General features: G+C 45.5%; 1 protein-coding gene across 2 annotated transcripts in view; it reads right to left on the reverse strand.

Annotated features, from left to right (window-relative positions):
• Positions 1 to 21,994, reverse strand: part of eif4g3a (eukaryotic translation initiation factor 4 gamma, 3a) — a 58,674-nt gene that overhangs the window by 16,828 nt on the left and 19,852 nt on the right. For both annotated transcript variants that reach the window (XM_080026306.1, XM_080026307.1), the window contains exons 6-15: positions 20,973 to 21,005; positions 8,320 to 8,499; positions 7,611 to 7,722; positions 7,270 to 7,430; positions 6,502 to 6,627; positions 5,473 to 5,671; positions 3,587 to 4,390; positions 2,832 to 2,920; positions 1,157 to 1,436; positions 845 to 969 (exon numbers count right to left, since the gene is read on the reverse strand). In XM_080026306.1, coding sequence (XP_079882432.1) covers positions 845 to 969; positions 1,157 to 1,436; positions 2,832 to 2,920; positions 3,587 to 4,390; positions 5,473 to 5,671; positions 6,502 to 6,627; positions 7,270 to 7,430; positions 7,611 to 7,722; positions 8,320 to 8,499; positions 20,973 to 21,005 — 2,109 coding nt within the window. The remainder of the gene's footprint in view (positions 1 to 844; positions 970 to 1,156; positions 1,437 to 2,831; positions 2,921 to 3,586; positions 4,391 to 5,472; positions 5,672 to 6,501; positions 6,628 to 7,269; positions 7,431 to 7,610; positions 7,723 to 8,319; positions 8,500 to 20,972; positions 21,006 to 21,994) is intronic.

Here is a 21,994-nt window from a genome sequence, read left to right on the forward strand (position 1 = left end):
CCCTCAAGAGGAAATGAGACTATGGGATTCTACATCAACTGTTCGCCGGCCTGGTTGTTCTTTTAGGAGAGGTGGGGGGAGGGGCATGTGCTCTTAACACTGCCAAGTGTGACATAATAGCAATGTGATTTTAATCAAAACAGCATTTCAGCGGGCCATATGCTCCACCCATATGTATGTGTGGATCTGAGAAATGAACCAAACTCTCTGTGCTGTGTCTTTGATCCAGTGCACACAAAACAAGGCAATGTTTAAAACACTGCCTGTTGCAATGAAGAAAAAAACTCTTTTCAAGAAGCTTATTCAAACTAGAAAGACTTTGTGTATTGATTGATTAGATTAATAAAAAATTGAATCTATCATTTAAGGTCATTGTCATTAAAATTATTAATAATAACCCTTAACATTTACCAAAGCCTAAGGAGAGCAAAACACTTGAAAACTTATAATTGAATTTACAATGATAGAAAACAAGAAGTAAACCTTTACATTTGAGAAACTGAAACCACAGAGTTTATGGCATTAACGTTTCAAAATCAAATAATAGATTGATTAATTATTGATTGCACTATTAAATATTATGTTGATCGTTATTTCAGCTCCCTAATCATACGTCTATATATACGGAGCCCAATATAAATTCTGGACAAAATCAGGCAAAGAAAATAAGACTATCCACTTTCCATTTTAAAAGCTACATTTGGAGAAGGAGCACCTGAGGGGGTTGGTTATGTGCTCAGGAAACAGGTTGCACAGCCACAGCCAAGAATTCCTCTTCATTTGGAGCTTTGAGGGCATTGGAGTATTTTAATGCAGGGTTATCAGTAGCATCTGCCCTACTCACCTTGTCCAGCACCACATCGCTGATGGGTGGGAGCCCCTCGGGCTTCTGTGTACAGGCGTGCATGAACTGGAAGCCCAACAGGAAGTCCCTGGCATACTGACGCTTCGCAGCAGTCTCGGCCAGGTCTGGAACACCAAGGGAGGGAACGAGAGAGCAAATATAAATAAATATTCATCAAAAAAATCGTAACTTTACCTTTAAGCCTTTAATTAAAGCAAAAACTACTAAGAAACTCGATAAACTGGGAGCAGCTACTGGAGCATTGTACTGATAAAACTGCCTGGATTTAACATCAAGGTTTTGCTTTCTAACCTTCTAGGTCCTGTGTGGCCCCTGGGGAGTTTTCCTTGTCCCCGGGCGCTGCTCCACTGTCACTGCTCTCCGTCTCTGAAGTGTGTCCTGCACCGTTCCTCATTGGCTCCATGTCGGCCTCCCCGTTCTCCTCTGGAGCGGCGGGCTGTGCCTGGGCCTCGGGGCTGCAGGCGGGAGGCGGGGCAGGGCTGGAGGTGAAGGCTGATGGGAGAGGCACGGGGCTGCCACTGTGAGGAGGAGCCTGGTCTCCAGCAGGCTGATCTACTGGCCCGGCCTCATCCTGTGTGTGTGGGGGACAAGAGTCAGTTCTCAGATCCCCCAATATTTGCCAATTACACCATGCTTAATTATCACCTAGCGAGATACTGAACTCCTGAAAAGGACTCTCTATTTACATTTTATTAGTTAAAAAGGTGGAGTCAGCGATTCTGGAGAATGCTTGTCAAAATCAGTCGAAATCTCCTCATGATCCATTTACCTGTCCGTACTGGGTATGCGCTGAAAAAGTTAAAACACAGCCGAGGGTCTGTAAACATGCATGCTGCTAGCTACAGTGGGTCCTTTTGTTTACATACCAGTTTACAGAGCCTAGGCTGTGTATTAACACCAGCATTTCTTTCAGCGCACTCACAGTACGGACAGGTAGCGGATCGTGACGAGATACTCACTGATATGAATATGAAATCTAGCAACATCACAGTATCTCCCCATTACAGCATATTAAATGATCAGTTACAGAGCTGTAAAGAAGTCGTCTGCAGACAGGGTGAAAATGAAGGAGTGGAAAATTAGGGATGAATGAATAAAAACAGAGCGGAGGGTTAGGGAGCTCAGGGATGAATAAGAGAGGAAGGAGGGCAGGATGGGTAAGGTACAAACAAAAAGACAGATATAAGGGACAAACAGGAGCACAAAAGGCTGTTTGTAGCAGGAAGAACAATTGGTGGAATAGAGTGGACAAGCCTATGCTGCTGGGAATTTAAATTTCACTTTTTTCCCCCTGCGTCTTCAAAATAAACAGTAGCTTCAAGTCTTTTCACAATCATCCTCTTCTTTCCGCGGAGGAGGGCGATTGTGATTTTAACTGGATCATTGCAAATCATATGATTGAAACAACGGTGTCAACATGGTAATTTATCGAGTCCTGTGTTCAGCCAGCTTCACTGTTTACGCCATTCCACTTATCACTCATAGCCTGTGTTAAATGTAGCCTAAAAAAAGCCATTTAAAAGTCTGTAACTGCAGTATTTGGTGGTGTGAAAATTCCCACAGCTACAATCCCAGAAAAAAGCAATGAAGAAAAAAGGAAACGCAAGTGACACTTGAAGAAGAAGATGATTGATAACTCCTTGGTTAGATGATAACAACACCCCCAAAGTCATTTAAGTCCTTCCCCCACACCACGTTCAGAAAAACATTTTCCACTTGAACCATTGAAAACGTTGTACCTTTCCCTTTCTCTCTCTGTCACAATCCTTTGTAGGCATTTTAAAAAAGTCTTGTTCCAAAGCGAGGTCAAAGAAAAAGTGAGATAATCTCCCAAACTGAAAACTGAATCGTAAGTCAATTTCAAACGATAGTTCTTGACAGACAAAATACTACTTCCAACAAGAGACTATACACCCATAAATAAACATTTAAAAATGGCCAAAAGCATCCACATTTAAATTCTTACCTCGTCCTCCTTTTGAGGTGCGTCTCCAGCAGAGATCCCTTCATTTGGTTTCCTCCAGGTCTTTGGTATAGCAGAAACAGTCTGATTCACTGCAGGGAAATAAAAGAAATGCAGGAACATGCAATCAGTCAAAGACAGTTGTTAAGCAGCAGCACAACCACAGTGGATTTGGGTTTAAAATGCAATGATTGCAAGAACAACATTATTTTGTATTATAAAACCTGTTACAGACAGCTGTGGCATGATGTCACCTCTGGTGCATTCAGTAACTCACAACTTTGTGGATAATTTTACAAACACATTTTTACAATAAAAATCCCATGAATGTGATAGTAATCGCAACACTGCAACAGTTATATGTTTAAAACATGTCCCATTTCCAGGTACTTCTGAGAGGTAGATTACTGTCGGCAAGGTGCTTGACAACAGTTTATCTGCAATGTGTGCTTATGAGCATGCATATAGGCGTGCATGCAAACAACAACCTAGTGACTTATGGATTAACTTTAAATAATTAACTACAAGCAGGAATAGCATCAATAAAAAAAGATTGTGAGAAACCCAAACGTATAGGGTGTCATTAGACATCCTGACATGCAAGCACAATGCCATGCAATTAAAAAAAAAGAGTAAAAACAGCTAGTGTTAGAAAAAAAATCATTTATCTGTTGTTACAAGTGAAAACCGTTTTTGTTATAGAGACAAAGATCTTGACTACACAACTTTAACATGTGAAAATGCAACAGACACAGTACCTGTAATGGGACTATTCCTGGTGAGTGCTTGTTGCTGGGGTTCTGTTTTGCTGTCATTATTGCCTCCATGGGCCTCTGTCCCGACTCTGGGGACGAGGTCTTTAGTGTCTAGGGACTTGCTGGGCTCGTCGGCCTCTGTTGTGGCCTGCACTAGAGGCGGAAGGCCGGGGGGGACACTCACTGGCAAAGCTGGAGCGGGGCTGGCGGTCAGTGTGACTGGCACCGCAGCAGCCACAGCAGGTGCCATAGGGGCGAGTGCAGCAGAAGCAGCAACAGGCACCTCTGGCCTCACGTCAGAGGGCAAAGCTTCAGAAGAGGATAAGGAGGAGGAGGAGGAAGAGGAGGGGGCCGAGGCCTGGGGCAGGAGGGCGGCTTGGGACAGGACAAGGGGCTCCAGAGCTGCCGCGTCTAGCTCAGTGGCAGAGTCTGCGTGGCCATTCAGAGCCTTGGGAGCAGGTGCTGGGGAGGCAGCCAGAGTCCTTGGACTTTCGGAGAGAGGCTTGTCTGTGTTGGGAGTCTGAGGTGGCGCCACAGAAGGTTTGTGCTCTCCGACCGAGGAGGAGGGAGGAGAGGCTGAAGCAGTGGACTCCCTGGTGGAGGGACGCTCACTTTTGTTGGCCACTGAAAGCGGGAGAGTAGCAGAGGCGTGTGTCGTAGAGGCAGCAAAGGGAAACTCTGGTTCAACAGTAGAAGAGGGCTCGGTCACAGGAGCGCTGGCCTCCTGTCTGTCCACAGGGGCTTCAGGCTGCACAAGCCCAGGCGAGGAAGACTTCGGGACAACTGGCTCCAGTTTTGGCGTATCATCTGGAAGGATGAGGAGTTCAGATTAACACGATTTAATCATCAAAAAGGTATTATTTGAATCGAATACTCTGTAAGTTTCATGTGTGTTCGAATGCTTCGATGGACATCTGTAGCGTATTTACTAAAGAAAAATGTTGGGGGGGGGGACTACAACACAAACGTTTAAGATTCAGAAGTCAAACATAAATAAATGGGGCAGCATTCTCAGATAATGTCAACTAAAACTTCATGATTGTGAAAGCCCCAAGCCCAACAAAGCAGAATGACAAAACTTTCCAACATTGCAAAAGTTTAAAACTTCAGTCTAAAGATTACTAGTAAAGTTCCACAGAAATAGTCTCCAAACTTGTGTTAAGCCATTTTTTTTTAATATGCTCCAGAAAAATTATTGGAGAAGCAAGATGCCCTGCAGAGCTGCTGACACTTCACTCTGACTTGTGAGTTAAACGAAAGTGAAAGCAGTAAATGTTCAGCCTGTTCTGGGAAAAAGAAAGAGATGGATAACATCAGTGTCTGAGCATAAGATTTCTCGGTGGAGGGTTTCTGAGGTTCACATGTGGGGGAGAATAATAAACCTAAGAGGACAACAGGTGATGATAATAATGACAATATAAGATAGAAAGCCAATATAGTCTGTAGTTTAAAAATATTATCAAAGCCCTTTGGTTCGAGGTCCCGGTCAGCAATTCTGGAGAATGCTTGTTATCAAAATCCATTTTGGTCAAAATCAGTGAATATCTCCTCACTTTCCACTTCCTGTCCGTACTGTGTGCTCTGAAAATAAAATCTGCCGTTAATACACAGCCTAGGCTCTGTAAACGGGTATGTAAAAAAAGGGGTCCCACCTTAGCTAGCAACAGGCACGTTAACGGAACCTATGCTATGGATTGACTGGTTCTTTTTTTCAGCGGATACACAGTACGGACAGCTTGAGGAGATATTAACTCATTTTGACAAAAAAAAGTGTTTTGACAACAAGCAATCTACAGAATAGCTGAATCCACCTTTAAGTGTTTGACCCCTGCCTGTTATGGAGTTGTGGGTGTATTTTAAAAAGACGGAGAGGTGATGTTGCTGCACACCTAGCCCTGGTTTGGTGATTGAAGCCCCAGTGGTCACAGGTTGCTGTGGTTGCTGTGGCTGTTGGGGCGGCTGTGGCTGTGGTAGCTGCGGCGGCTCCAGCGTAGCATAGCTTCCAGGATGGGCCTGCTGTGGCTGAGGAGGCTGCTGCTGCTGCTGCTGCTGCTGCTGCTCTGGAGTCTGGCCTCTGCTCAGCTGCTGCTGCGATTTGAGGTAGAAAATGTGAGGATAATGAGGGTGCGGCCATAAAAACTAGCAACACAGAAAAAACAGAAAGACAGGCACAGAGAGATGTAGGCAAGCACGCACACAAACAAACAAGCCCAAATGCAGTAATAAGCAGAAATAAGGAGTCCAATGGGGTGTCGTTTGATCAAGAGGATGGCGATGGAAGACAAGATGAAGATGGATGTGGGAGCAATGGAAGGAGGAGGGAAACCGCTCAGAAAAAAAGCAGAGTAAAAGGACAGAAAAAAAGAGGCAGATACAGAAATAAATAAACCATAAAAAGGGGCACAAAAAGACAGAAGAAGAAAGGAAAAGCACTGTTAACATCCACAGAAGGACACAGCGAGGAAGAAGTCACTAGTCCTTTTTCAGAATCCATGGAAGCTTATTTTGACTTTATACATTTACATTTATTAAAATGTGCCAATGGCATCGGTAAAAATGGATTTGAGCTTCAACAGCAGGACCTGGAGCCCTGCAGCTTTTTATCTAATTAGGGGCTGCTATGCAAGTGGCAGTGGTACCACAACCTTTCCTTCATTACACCAAGGCACTAAAATAAAATTCCTATTTTTGTATTTATTTTTTCTCCAAGTAACGGAGTGGATTGATAATAGAATCTGTAGAAGGAGTAGCACAATACAGCAGTAAGAAATAGTGAGAGAATAGAAACAATAGGACAGAAACAAGTGTTAGCAAGATTAAGAGTTCTGATAGAATGACGTCTTAAGTTGTTCTAACAAGTCAATGCTAAGCTATCTCCAGTGTTAGGTACTGGAGGTGAGTATGTCATAGAGCCCTACCTGTGGGGGTGTAGGGGTAGAGGTGGGGCGACCGATAGGAGGCGTTGAATTCCTGCTCCCTGAACCCCCTGCCATGATCTCCTCTGTGATGTCCCTGCCGCCCTGATTGGGGTCACGGATACGGATCTGGGAGGACAATGGCACGAAAAAAACAGATCTGACTAAAGCAGCCGAGTCTCAGAGCAACCCTCCTTCAGCCATATCAGGCCAAAACAATGGGTGAGAAAGCTCAGATACATTGCAGTTGTTGCAAATTTGAGAAATGTAAAAACTATATTAAAATGTTCACTTTCCATGCAATTTGTAGAATAATTCACAATTAGAAATACTTTATTGATCCTCTTGAGGAAAGTGGGAAAATTCTAAAATGTTACTCAAACAATTCCATGCATTTCAAACAAGGGGAAACTGTATGTTACGCTACACACAAATGAACAACTGCAATAACAAACTTGAAAAAAGGCTCTGCTGATGAAGATTGTGGTGTATGATATGCAACTCCAGATTAACAGTGTCTGTTTTTATTATTTATAGATGTGTGTTGTTTCAAATGAACATTTGAAACAAAATTCATTTTGAGTATTTCCATTCATTAATGTAGAGATGCAGTTTTAGGAATATTTTGGAGCACATATGATAGCTACTAAATTATTTTATTATTTTTAAATGTATCTATGAAAGAAAACTATTCTAAATTAGCAGAAAAAAACATGGCGTTGCAGTGTGTCAAACACATACAGACTAAAAAGGAACTACTAAGATACTCACTGTCTTCTTCTCACGCTTGGCTTGTGGAGGTTGCTGTGGTGAAGGCACTATGATGGGGGGTGAGGAGGGGTACACAGTCTGTGGTTGGTAGTAGGGTGGGCCAGCTGTGGGGACTGGAGCGGGGACAGAGGGTGAGACAGGTGGGTGGTACCTGAGGGGATCTGAATGGGTTTGAGAGAAAAGAAGTGGAGACAAAACACAAGAGAACAAAGTTTAGTAAAACACATTTCCTGCTTTGGCGAAACACAAGGTAGTCGTGTGTGTATTTGTGTGGTTGATAAAAAATTGTGTGATAGTGTGTGTGTGAAGAAGACTTGATGTATGTTGGATTAATGACTCACGGTATGGGGCAGGATACTCCCCTGGCCCTGGCCCAGGATAGAAGGTGCCAGACCCTGGAGGCTGCACCGAGTACTGCTGAGGAGGTCCCACATAGGGCGAACTGTGGCGATACTGTAAATAAAGAGGAAGGAGACAAAGAGACAACTTAAAGCCCAGTTCAGACCAACGATTTGCCTCGAAACGAGACGCAACTACTCGCAACGAGCACGCCTGGACATTCTAAAACTGGACCTTGCGATTTTACATGTTAAATCTGCAGTTCACACTTCTGCGACTTCTCCCCCGCGAAGTTCTAAAACCGTCTCGTTGCAAGTCATTGCGAGGAGAATCTTTGGTCTGAACTGGGCTTAACACAGCAGATTTGTCATATATAATACTGTACACGTTTCATTTGAATAATTATGCATTCAGATTTTATTGAAGGGAATATTAGCAAATACTGTAGACGGAAAACGGGAAACAGCACTGTCTATCTGTCACTGTTTCCTCCCTTTAAACAGGCTCAAGCTTCATATCTAACAGACGGACATGAGCAAAGCCTAAATCATCTCATTGTTAGAAAACTAAAAAAACATGTTCAGGGTTAAGCTGCTTTATATAAATCAACATTAGAACAAAGATATATATAAAACAAATGTGCACACCCAACTATAGGAACTGGTAGTTGTCAATTTCATTGTAAGACAAAGTTCAGTGTCTCTGTGTCACCTGTGGGATGTAGTACTGTGCAGCCTGTGGGGAGGGGAAAGGCATGGGGGCCATGGTCATCATGATTGGTTGGTTAGTGGGGTAGACGGCCGCTTGTGGCGTCTGTGAGCCCGGCCGTAAGGAGGGTGTGTTTGTAGGGATGGTGGGCCTCGCAGTCTGCATCTGAGTTCTCTGGAAAAACTGAAAGCAACATGTGAGAAACAACAAGAAAGATAAGTACTATCCCAGAGGCAGCGGTCTCATTTCAGCATTCTGCCATGCTTCATCTGAAATTCAAAACAAGTGCAGTTTTTTCAGATCTGCGCACCGTTTGGCCTGCACATTTCTTCATAGGGAGACGGCTCACTTGCAGACTGTTACATTAAAACCACTCTGATGGATGAAAGGCAGAATGATTTCCAGGCGGACATGCACCCTATAACCGACACATGATCTCTTCTAAAGATTGGTTCTTATATTGTAACTGGCAGCGTGTGATGAAGTAAGGAGAAACACTCTGTTTAGACACACGTTGGTCATTAAAATTTCAACTAAATGGCAGCTTTAAAAGCAAGGTAAGGTAATTCATATTGAAAGAAAGCCGTGGCACTAAACAGTAATCGGTGCACTACAGAGTGCACGGTCTCAGTTCTTCAAGAAATTCACAATCTGTCCCGTGTTCATCGTCATCTTGATCGCAGACACCTTTCACAAGGTTCCTATTATGAAAGTGGGAGGAAGGCAGACTTATGGCGCTTTTCCACTGCATGGTATCAGCTCAACTCGACTCAGCTCGCATTTTTGGCGTTTCCACCGCAAAAACATGGTACCTGGTACCTGCAGCGTCTGCTTTTTTTGGTATCGCCTCGCTCTAGGTTCCAAGCGAGCTGAGCCGATGCTAAAAGGTGACGTCAGCTGATTGGCCAAACGGTAGTCTCTGGCCAATCAGTGGCCGGCCGTCTGCCGACGCTTCCGATTGGCCAGAGACTACCGGCTTCATTCTGTTGTTTATTCTCCCCAACTCTCCGGGACTTTTGAGTGTACTTTGTCTTGCCGCCTGCAGCCTTCTCTGGCTCTCTTTCATTTGATTTGCATCACAGATCCGAATTTTGTTTCCATATATTCTCTAAGCTCACCCAGTTGTGTTGGTTGTTGGGGAAGTTACTTTAAACATACGAGGAGACATGTAGGGCAGCTAGCAGCTAGGCTAAATAGCCTATAGTAGCCAGCTGGGACAGACGTGATTGCGAGCGATTACATTACAAGCCTCGGACTGAACTGATTACCTCAATACAATATTCAGGCTGAGACACGGCTTGCATTTGAAAACACGTATCCTGAAACAAGCACTTAACAGTCAACTTTATCATGCCCGTGTTTGCGTGCATAGGGATGTAGGCTATGTGACGCATCCCTACAGCTGACTGTGTGGCAGAGTCACACATCGGGATACCAACCCTCCCTTGTAATGGCCCGTCACAATATTCTTCTACTTTTAGCAAACAGATACAAGGGGGGTATTTCTTAAACATTTTTCATCCGTGTTTATGGCGGTTGGTTCAGTTAATAGTGCAACAACTGCTCGTAATTTCTGCTTTGCTACATTGCTCCGGAGTAGGCTTTCAGCCCCTTTGTATGACGACTCCGCCCACGTTCAGGAGGTACTATTTGCAGTGGAAAACGACCCGTGCTGCTTCCGAAACCAAGTTGAACTGAGTTGAGTTGAGTCGAGTCGAGCTACATGTGCGGTGGAAAAGTGCCATTATACACAAGACTGAACTGGTGTGGATCACTTAAAATCAGATTTAGAAAGGTTTTACAAACTGAATGGAGCCTGGCTGCAGAACCTTTTTTGTTGTAGTTACAGGACCTTTGAGGAAATCTGGACCTGAATTGTTATAAACACCATTTGAATTTACAGTTTAGCATCAAGAGTGAAACACCCAGGTTATAACTACTATGGTTTAGACTTGTAGCCAATTGGTTACAAAACATTTCCCATCCCTAATGGAAACTGATGCCACTAGCAAACCAGACATGGAAGGACATACAATTGAAGGTTTGTCACATATAAGAGGTATAAATCCCTAACCTAAGAGCACACACTGGTGGTGTGTGGAAGTGTTTACACATGGAGGTTTAAATGTTTTATGTCTAAATGTCTATTTGATACAATAATCTCAAAATATCTAACCAAAATCTGATATTCTCCATCTATTAAAAAATGGTTAATTCACTTTGCCTGTGGTTGGATGAGCAACAAAGGACTATCAGCACTTTTACGTTACTGGCAAAGACAGGCCCAATTACTGTTCCCTGCAGAAAATTAAAAGGGGAGTGAAAGTGTTAATGTCATTACTTCTTGTTTTCCTAATTCCAGATCCTATACTTATATTTTATGTTGGCCCGTCTGTCTGCACTGTGAATAAACTGCACCAGACTCCACAGCTGTAGAAAATAAAAACTCTTGGACGGCTGAATGGCTTCAAATTCCTCTTTTTGTGCCCAAACAGCTTGGCCATCCTTGCAGTTGTAATGAATGTGTGACACACTGCATGTACTCTCTTCATTAGTGAGACATATGGTCTTTTTCTCATGCATGAAATAGCACAAAAAACTAGAGAATGTACTATAGTAAACACAGCTACAATAACTAACTTCTATACAGCACATGCCACTCACAATCAGTTTTAAGTTGTATATTGGGTGGAGGGCTTTGTGTTTGGATGGGCCTGAAGAAAGACAACTACCAACAGCTGTGACTGACTTCTAAAACAACAAGGGCCCAAGATGGGAATACCCAAACCAACTACAGTGCGTTTCCAGCGAAGGAGAGCAGGATAAACAATGCTGTTAAACTGTCTAAGAATACCCAGGAGGGAAATCACCTTTAACATAATAAATCAGATTCAGCCGCTTTATTGTAAATAGTCCTGTGGAAATCTGGGAAATGACCAGGAAACTGCTCATTAACAACTACCCAAAGACAGCCTCAGAAAATGTGCTGGCAAAGCAAGAAATATGAGTCAACAACAGACAAAACTACTTTTCAACGCTGTCAAAAAAGAAATTATTAAAAAATACTGTGTAACTTAGGCTTAAAGCACTTAGAGTGCTCTCCAACAATGAGAAGATATGTGTACGTCCAATAAGCATCTACAAAACAATATTAAAACATTACGTTTTTCCAACAGTTAACAGACACTTTATCACATAGAAAGAAAAACAACTCAAATGCACTAGTTTTTAGGGGAGAACTACTTTCTCTTTCATTCTGCATGCTGTTAATTCTAATTAATGATGATGAGTTATTGATGGAGGAAACATTTGAAACAACAAACTGAAAATTCCAGTAATGATCCTCTAGTCTACAAGATATAAGACAGGACAAAATGATGATAGAGATCTCTCTACTAGGCATACACTGCAGTGAAGATTAGGGTGTGTGCAGGGTTAAACGTTAGAAGGGGAGGGATCATTTGAGGAGGATCCTCATCATGCCATGCAGGTCAGCAGAGAGTTAAATGTTACCTGGATGGGCCTGAATCCTCCCTTGAGTATTGAAAGCAGGAAAGAGAGAAAAGCCAATGGGACACTTGTACTGGTGAGACTGAAGCCTCAATACAATCAAAACCAGGCACTCAAATCACCCCATTATTAGTATCCACCTTACACAGTACATGTGCAGTAGCACATTGATTTGATAAAATAACTTAAACAATAGGACAAATAAACCCCAGAATGAGGGGTTGGCTTATTAAAGGTTGATGGAGTGGAAATAGTTCTTTTTCTAACTTCGTTCGGTGTTTCACTATGGGAATCGCCTCGGCGTGACCCTACTACGGAAGCTCCAATTACACCACGTCTGTCCTTGACAGACAGGTCGGACTGTGCCACGGGGCCCCGCCCCCTGCACTTATACAGTCGACCATCCCTCCTCACATCATTCTCGCTTTCTTCCCGTGAGAAAGCTACTCAAGCTCCCTCAGCTCATCTAGGCTAGCTTTAACTGTTTAACAGTTCACAGACGTGCCGTCAAGGATTCCGTCGCCGAACGCGGTTACAGGCTTTTTAACCTGGATCGGCTGAGTAAGTACTTCGTAAGAAGTTATCTGTTTTCTACACTGTATTATCCAGACAGTGCCCGCGTAAAGGCGAGCTGCTGCTCCGGCTACACTGTATTTGTTTACCGGTGTCGCTGGTTACGGTGTAGTTTATATTTTACGGCTAACGTGTCAAGACGAGCCTACCGCGGCACAGTTAGCATTAGCTTGCCAACTGAGCCAAAACACCCAGAGTTTAGCTAACGCATCAGGGCGAGCAAACTCTGTCTATACGTTGTTAGCATCGGGCTAAACCCCGTTTACTAGCGCCATAATTTACCGAAAGGCCACGCATTACGGTGCGCCTATTTCGGCTAAAGTTTAAAACTTTTCTCTTCTCTTTCCAGTCGCTATGTCTTCGTCCACCACCCCCGCCAAAGGGTTGGAGCCGAAGGTCAATGAGGCTGTATCACGCCTGTGCCCCGCGTCATGCGGGGCGTCCATATCAGGCAGGGACCCTCACCCAATGTGCATAGCTTGTATGGGCATTAAACATGCTCAAACTTCGCTAGCTGACCCGCATTCATGCACTCACTGTGCATCAATGCCAGAGAAAATACTGGAAAGGAGGCTAAGGGTGACAGTGGCTAACAACCAGGACCCCTCCCTGGCAGTTACTACTGCTAAAGCCTCAACGAGCACCCATCAGTCCCAAGCCACAGCTAGCTGGGCGGACATGATGGAGGCAGCATCCCCGCACGTGCCTCCGCTATTCGAGGAGCTCCTCGAAGCGGGACCGGATGCTGAGGACGCAGAGGGCGATGCCAACTCTGAGCTCCTCAACATGGATGAAATGGAGGAAGAGGAGGACGATTCCACTTTTCCTGCCCAACTGTCCAGACCCCCTAGTGCCTCTGACACTGTGCCACCAATGGACAGTAACTTGTATGAGGTTTGCAAACGGGCTGCAGCAAAATTGTCCATTCAATGGCCTGCAACCCCGGATGCCGAAGGGAAAGAGAGAGACCTGTATGACGGCAAAAGGCTCTCACCAGCCCAACCACCGTCTAAGCAGCTCCTGCCAGCAGTTCCCATCTGCATGAAGGAAATGAGCCGCTACTGGTCCAGCCCATTTAAGAGCAAGCTTCCAACCAAGGGCTGCTCTAAGCTGGAGATCCACGGGATGGGTGAGCTGGGGTTGGCCGAACCCCCAGCCGTTGAGCCTTCAGTGGCGTACCACCTCCACCCAAACCGGCGCTCTCTCTCTGCTTCTTCGGGCATCTCTCTGCCTGATAAGATGGACCGCCTCACCGCATCCACTTACCAAAGGATGTATAAGTATGCAGCACAGTCAGTATGCTCACTCAATGCCATGACACTGCTGTCTGCATATCAAGCTGAAATACTTGAAGAAATGGGTCACCAGCTGGACTCTGGGTCACCTAACCCTGCCCTCTGGGATGAAATTTGCATTGTAAATGATCTCGTCCTGCGCTCCTCACGGGGCGCAGTTCAGGGCTGTGGCCGAGTTATGGGACTTGCAGTCTCAGGTGAGAGAGCGTTATGGCTCAATCTCTCCGGACTGGCTGACGCACAGAAAGCTGAAGTCATGGATGCAGCATATGACCCAACCAAGGGTCTGTTTGGTCCAGCTCTGGAGAAGATGAGAGAGACCAGCACTCTCAGAAAACAAGAAGGAGAAGCCTTCGATCTCTGCCTTCCCAGAAAACAGGCTCCCCGCCCGCCCCAACCAGCGAGGTCAGGCTTTACTGCCTCCGCAACGGCGGCTAAGGGAAAACAAGGGGGAAGCAGGCCTCAGAGAGCCTACAAACCAGCCCACACAGCTGGCCCACAGACCAACCAACAGCCTAGGTCAGAGAACCCAAGGCCATGGGGCAAACACTCCTTCGCTGCTGCGGCAGCTAGGAACCGCTCTCCCCACCCCGGGGACGGGAAGAAGAAGCGTGCAACCTAACGCTCCCAGCTTCTCTCTCTCCCCCTCCCATGAAGAAAATAAAACTGGTGGGGCCAGAGAAAAGCCCCAAGTTTCATGGTTCAGGGACCTGGATAGGTTCAAGTTTTCCAGGTGCCTTTTCTCAGTCTCTCCCGCCTCACGTTCAGAGCGAGGTGAGACAGGGGCAACAAGTAACACAGTGTCACCAAGCACGTTCACTCAGTTTAAATGTGAAAACAATAAACCATGCATTTTCACAGCCAGGCCAAGGGCCAAGGGTGAAATGCACAACCCAAAGCAAAATAAATCAAAGTCTTGGCCCCTATATTCCCATAGGGGGAGCTCACGCTCCTCCTGTGAGAGCAGACCTCTCCCCTCTGTCCCGCGAGTGGAGCAGTGGCGCGCATGCGCAGTTCACCCGTGGATTCTCTCCACTATTTCGCAGGGTTACAGACTGCAATTTGCTATGAAACCACCCATATTCAACGGTGTGTTAGTTTCTATGGCCAAAGGGGATTCGGGAAAAATCCTAGAGGACGAAATAGCGTCCCTGCTGAAAAAACAAGCGATCAGAGCCGTCCCGAGCGAGCAAGCCCAACAGGGTTTTTACTCCCGTTACTTTGTCATTCCAAAGAGAGGAAGCTCGTCCCTTCGCCCCATATTGGACCTACGTGTATTAAACAGACACCTGCGCAAATACACGTTCAGGATGTTAACACACAAAGTGCTCTGTCATTCAATCCGTCCAGGCGATTGGTTTGTAACGATCGATCTTTCAGACGCATACTTTCACATTGCCATTTATCCCGCGCACCGGAAATTCCTTCGGTTCGCATTTCAGAACACAACCTACGAATACCAAGTAGTCCCGTTCGGGCTTTCGTTAGCCCCGAGAGTGTTCAGCAAGTGTGTGGAGGCAGCTCTGTCACCGCTAAGAAACAGTGGCATCAGAATATTGTCTTATCTAGACGATTATCTGATATGTTCCAATTCACGCGAACAGGCACTCAGAGATTCTGCTACGGTGATAAACCATCTCAGGACTCTGAGATTCAGCATCAATTGGGAAAAGAGCCATGTAGACCCCGCACAATGCGCAGAACATTTGGGTCTCCACATAAACTCTCTCTCCTATCGCGTCACTCTAGCGGAGAGGAGACTAACGTCTCTCACGCAGTGTCTCTCCCTCTTCAGGCAGGGAAAGGCCGTATCGTTCAGATTATGCCTACGCCTACTTGGCCTTATGGCTTCGGTGATATCAGTGGTGCATTTGGGGCTTCTGATGATGAGAGGTTTCCAGCACTGGGTCACAGCACTGCGTCTATGCCCCCGTCGCCACCTGAACCGCAAAGTGAAAGTAACACCAGCGTGTGTTACCGCTCTCCGCCCGTGGTCCGTGCGCACGGCTCTGGCAGCGGGTGTCCCGCTGGGGGCCGTGTCATCCCGAGTTACCATGACAACGGACGCGTCCCTGTCAGGGTGGGGTGCGACAATGATGGGCAGAGCAGTGAATGGCACCTGGAACCACAATCTGGCTCAGGCTCACATAAACCTCCTGGAGCTGTGGGCAGTGTTTTTTGCTCTAAAACACTTCCTACATTTTATCCAGGGCCGCCATGTCTTAGTAAAAACGGACAATACCACTGTAGTGGCATACATCAACCGACAGGGCGGCACTCGCTCACTAAAACTACACAAGTTAGCTCGAGAAATCATTTTGTGGAGCAGCACCAGGCTCTTGTCCCTTCGAGCAACACATGTAGCGGGCGTTTTGAACAGAGGAGCAGATCTTCTAAATAATAATAATAATTAATAATTGATAGGTTTTATATAGCGCTTTATTGCCTAGGCACTCAAAGACGCTTTACAGGGTTCCTGGTTCAATTCGTTCACACACAGTCATACCGGTGGTGGTAGACTACGAGAGTAGCCACAGCTGCCCTGGGGCAGACTGACGGAAGCGTGGCTGCCATTCAGCGCCAACGGCCCCTCCGACCACCACCTCAAACATACAGCAATCGTACACATTCACACAAGGCAAGGTGGGTGAAGTGTCTTGCCCAAGGACACAACAACCATGACACCAGTGGCCGGGCGGGGATTGAACCGCCAACCCTTGGATCGTTGGCCAACCCGCTTAACCACCTGAGCCACAGTCGCCCTCTGTCCAGAGGAAACCCCCTTTACGGGGAATGGACTCTGAATCCACAGGTTGTGAGACAAATTTGGCAGAGATACGGCCTGGCAGCCGTAGATCTCTTCGCCTCGCAGGAAAACGCTCAGTGCCCACTGTTTTTCTCCCTGTCAGACACAAAGGCTCCTCTAGGGGTAGATGCACTGGCCCATCCGTGGCCAAACGTGCTGCTATATGCATTCCCCCCTCTCAGCCTAATCTCCCCCACCCTAGCCAGGGTGAGGGAACAGAGTCTGTCGCTAATCCTAATAGCACCGCGGTGGCCATCCAAACTTTGGGTGGCAGAAATAATACAACTCCTGGCGGGCGAGCCATGGCCTCTTCCCCTGCGCAGGGATCTTCTCTCCCAAGCATGCGGGGAGATTTACCATCCGCACCCAGACCGCATAGCGCTCTGGGCTTGGCCCGTGAGAGGTGGAACTTGAATGCTGCTGGCCTACCTGCACAGGTCGTTGACACTATTCAGAATGCAAGGGCCTTTTCCACTCGCCAGCTTTACAGTGGCAAGTGGCGAGTTTTTGAGGACTGGTGTGACTCGAGGCACGCCATTCCATATCAGTGTTCCGTGGTGGACCTACTGTGTTTCTTACAGGAATTGTTGGAAAAGGGTAAGGCCTTTTCCACGATTAAAGTATACCTAGCTGCCATCTCAGCTTGTCATGTTGGCTTTGGGGATAAGTCTGCAGGGCAGCATCCCTTAGTTTGTCGCTTCATGAGGGGGGCGCGACGCAAGCTCCCAGTTTCCAGGCCCCTGGTCCCTTTGTGGGATTTATCAGTGGTGCTAGACGCCCTGTCTCATCACCCATTTGAGCCGTTGGAGGCGGTGGGGATGAAGTTTGTGTCGCTGAAAGCGGCACTGCTCTTAGCTTTAACCACAGCTAAGCGTGTGAGCGAATTACAGGCATTGTCTATCCGTCCTTCCTGCTTGCAGTTTGCTCCGGGGGCCTCCAAGGTCTGCCTACGGCCCAATCCAGCTTTTGTGCCTAAGGTGGTTGAGTCAGCCTATAGGTGTCTCACAGTGGAGCTGTCGGCGTTTCACCCGCCTCCATTCTCCTCTGTGGAGGAGCAGAGACTTAACACATTATGCCCAGTGCGGGCACTGCATGTGTATGTGAGCCGGTCGGCTGTTTTTAGGAAAGGGGACCAACTGTTCGTGTCTTGGGCCACTCCCCATAAGGGCAAGCCTTTGTCTCGCCAAAGACTGTCCCACTGGATTGTAGAGGCTATATCTCTTGCTTATGAATGTAGGGGCTTGCAGCCCCCCCAAGGCTTGAGGGCCCACTCCACAAGGGGTATGGCTACTTCGTGGGCCTTATTCAGAGGAGTGTCAGTACATGACATTTGTGCTGCGGCGAGCTGGGCTACGCCTCACACTTTTGTAAAGTTTTATAGACTGGATGTCTCAGGGCCTTCTGTGGCACAAGCAGTGCTGGAGACAGTCTCACCAGGTTCCATGTGATATTACTGCCTGGCGGAATTTGCATGGCTTCGGGAGACATATGCAATACGGGAGTGGTCTATATCTCCCATAGTGAAACACCGAACGAAGTTAGAAAAAGAACTTTGGGTTACTTAACGTAATCCCTGGTTCTTTGATAACAGAGTGAGGTGTTTCACCAACACGTCCCTCCTTGCGTTACACGGAAAGAAACCGTTATAGAATGATGTGAGGAGGGATGGTCGACTGTATAAGTGCAGGGGGCGGGGCCCCGTGGCACAGTCCGACCTGTCTGTCAAGGACAGACGTGGTGTAATTGGAGCTTCCGTAGTAGGGTCACGCCGAGGCGATTCCCATAGTGAAACACCTCACTCTGTTATCAAAGAACCAGGGATTACGTTAAGTAACCCAAAGTTATAAAGTTACTGTCACATCAGCATTGGACTTAACATGCACAGTTTCACATATACGCACATAAGTCTCCCTCACCCAAACACGCACTGCAGTGGGTCGTTCCCTTCTCTAATTTCTTCAGCCTGAGTCTGTCTACCTCTTGCTTTGCCAATGTGGCATTTTCCAGCACTAACGAGACCTGGCTGTCAAAGGGGACCAATGTTTGCAAGCTAAGTAGGGGTATACAAACCCTAGCCCCCCATCTCAAGGAGCTGACGGGTGTCACTTCATTGCCTTAGAAGCCTGGTAGTCCAGTTAAGTCATATGGATGGTATAAGTCACTGCTTTTCACTGTATAGCAAAGAAAATGATCTGTTTTAACACCCAATGAATACTGATGTCTGATATTTGCCCTGACTTTAACCTTTTTTAACTGTAGCTTTCCTCCAGCATTGTGTTGCCAGGGAAACACAGTGAAATGTTGACCACAAACATTGTCGTCGTTTATGATTGTTGTGATGCAGGCATGCAGCTCATTTGAATGGCAAAGTAACTCAACCTTTTTGAAACAATGTCCATATCATATCCTATGTGCCACTAGTAAAGCTAGAAACGCAGACAAACATGTATAGAATTTCAAAATACCTCTGAAGATGTGACATTTCTACTATTTGTTTGTTGTTATTTATATACCCTCTATACAACTCGCTGGAGGAAACAAAAACAGTCGTTTGTTTTAGCGATTATTACTGTCATTTCCACCAGCTTTGACCTTTTGGTTCACACACCAACACACAACAAAGCTGTGTTTCAACCCACAAAAAGTCAGTTACAGTGATAAGTGGAGGACAACATAATATAATGATGATCCTTGTTTTGATACAGACTTATGTTTTGGTCAAATGAATTCATTTTCTGATCTCAATGCTCTCTTTACTGTGCATCGAGTGTGTTTCAAGGGGACAATGGCTGTTTTCTCCATCTGTATAAAAGGCCACTGTTCGGCTTCATCTGCTTTCGGACTCCACTTCCGTGGTGGCACAAGGAATCCCAGAGCCAGTTTGTGACAGCCAGAGCATGCACTTGTGTGTGTGTGTGTGTGTGTGTGTGTGTGTGTGTGTGTGTGTGTGTACACACTTATGTCTGCAAACACACGCGAAACACTTTGACACCATACTATTAATAGTCTGTTAAAATTTGTCCACACAGAAGGGTCCAGACGGTGAGAATGTTAGACAACAAGTTAGACAGGGAACATATCAGCGACCTGGGGTGTGAGTAACATGTCCATCCTGAAAGTGTGCAGCTGTATGAATCATTACGGCTTGAATCAACAAACACAAGGAGAACAGGAAGTCACGTGGACTGAATGTCAGCAGCCAGACGATTGGTAAGACTCTGAGTATCCACAAGGTAATACGTGAACAAAAAATACTGCACTGCCAGACATGAACACATCAACATGCCCTTCATTACTTAATGAGATGGCTTCACAAAGTCTAATCTACACAAGTTTCAGCCATAAACACAGACACTCACTGGGGCCGTTCCACAAACTTGATCCTGACTCTTTCAGCTAGAGTTACTACTAGTTACTAGTCTTTTTCACTTAATCTAGTTTTATCATGAAAACAAATACACATTCAGCGTCTTAACACTAATTCTTACAGCCATTTGCATTGTTACCTGGAGTTTGGCTCGTAGATGTGGCGGTGACGGAAACTAAACCACAAAGTTCTCCCCCAAGTAACAATAAAACAGCCAATTTAATTGCAGCACCGTGGTGTACCGGTTATTACTGGAAACAAATGAGAGCATGCTCTCACGAGGGTATTGTCACTGCAAAAAGTCGGATTTATCTACGCAAGCACGGAAATAACAAGGTCCCTATTTCTGTTTTCTGGCACAAAAATTCAATCTGCAACTGAAGAAAATATCCTTTAACACCAGTTTGATGCATTTAATGTCTCTACTATGGTTAGGTCAACAACAACAAAGCCTCTTAAATAAAAAAGGTACTTTCCATTACCATTAAATGACAAGTTGAGGTTAGCCTCTCACGGAGCAAGAAGTGATAAAACTGTGTCTTCAAAGCCCTTTCATTGGACAGTAAAAGCACCACATCACATTAATGGAACTGCATCCAGTACTTCTGCTGCATGGAGGTGTCCCTCTGTGATCATTTGAACAAGTTAACCGCGACTGAGTATCTTCTCCTTTATTTCACCTTTTCTCCTTATACAAGAAAACAACATGGGCTCACAACACCGATGCAAAGTATTTTCAGCTTACATATAAGAAACATACTCTATAATGTTTTGGTTTATATGAAGGATACATCCTGTACAACAGTGCGTACTTGCCACAAGTCCAGGAGAACTAAGAGCTATACATCTCGACCTGATAAAGACCAATTCAATTTGTGGAATTTACTTGACATTTTGACTAAATAGCAGCCTGATCAGAAAAAATCCCATCATAATTCAAATTGAATTGGATCCAAGGTACTTGAATGCATTCAAATTAGATACATTTTAAAAGGAACAGCAGACGCCCCATGAACAGACATTTGTCAGGAGGAACCAGCAAACTGCTTTGATGATGATGACGCGAGAGAGAGAGCAGGAGGGGCGTTCAGCGGGGGTAAATTACCTGATGGTGGGTTGGTCGCGGGCCCGTAGCAAACTGGTGGGGGAGGGAGGAGAGGTCCAGCAAGGAGATTGAAGCAGTGATGGCAAAGCAGGGAGAAGAAAGAGCATAAGAGAGACACAAAGACACGATGAATGATAAGATGAAGGCAGATGCTCGAAAAAATACAATACAAAACCACAGAGCAACAAAGCTTTAAAAAAAAAAGAAAAAAAGACACATGATGCAGCTCTCAGACCCAAGTCAAAGTGTGTATTTGGAAATAAATCTTAATGTTCCAGGTATGTTGAGTTATCTGCATCAGGACAAAGTACATAATATGATGCCAAATTGCCAAACAGAGAAAAAGATACAATATGTCTGTGAAGCAAATTGTAGTGGGATTTAAGTAATTTCCAGTTTCTAATGTGACAACCGTTCTAAACACAGGTTACAAACAAGAAGTGGGTATGTGTATGTGTGTGTGCACACACACTGACCGGTCTGTTGAGCCTTGCTCTACAGGTGGGGGCTGGGCAGGAGCCAGGCAAGATTAATAAATTATCCTTACTAGGTGTGCTTGTACCAAGAATGCTGGCAAAGTAAATATAATAGTTGGAAATGTTTTACTAGGCTTGTCGTGGTGTGGGCAATATTTCACAAAAAAAGGTGCTAGCTATTTTTAAATTGGCCTATACTGGCTAGGCTACACTGAACAAACATAATAAGAAAGAGCAGCTTGACTTTACACAAACATTTCACACAATTAGTAGATATTTAAAAGTAAGTAAGCCCCTACTGCTCCCATGTGCCACCAGTGATACAGTACCACTGAGCACAACTTGCCGATCAGAAGCCAACCATGAAGGGTACCTCATTTAAAAATAAAAAAAAAACAGTGCCTCCCTGCCAGGAGCTGAGTGAGATCAGTCAGTGCTCCCGGAGCTCTGTGTGGCTTCTAAAACACCCGAGCCCTCCATCACTGACTCTAGGAAACTCAGACTATTCAATCAAAGTCACAGTAAACGACAAACTGTTTAGGGTAC

The sequence above is a fragment of the Ammodytes marinus genome (assembly GCF_949987685.1).
Source record: "Ammodytes marinus genome assembly, chromosome: 4".
In the NCBI taxonomy this organism is placed as follows: Eukaryota; Metazoa; Chordata; class Actinopteri; order Uranoscopiformes; family Ammodytidae; genus Ammodytes; species Ammodytes marinus.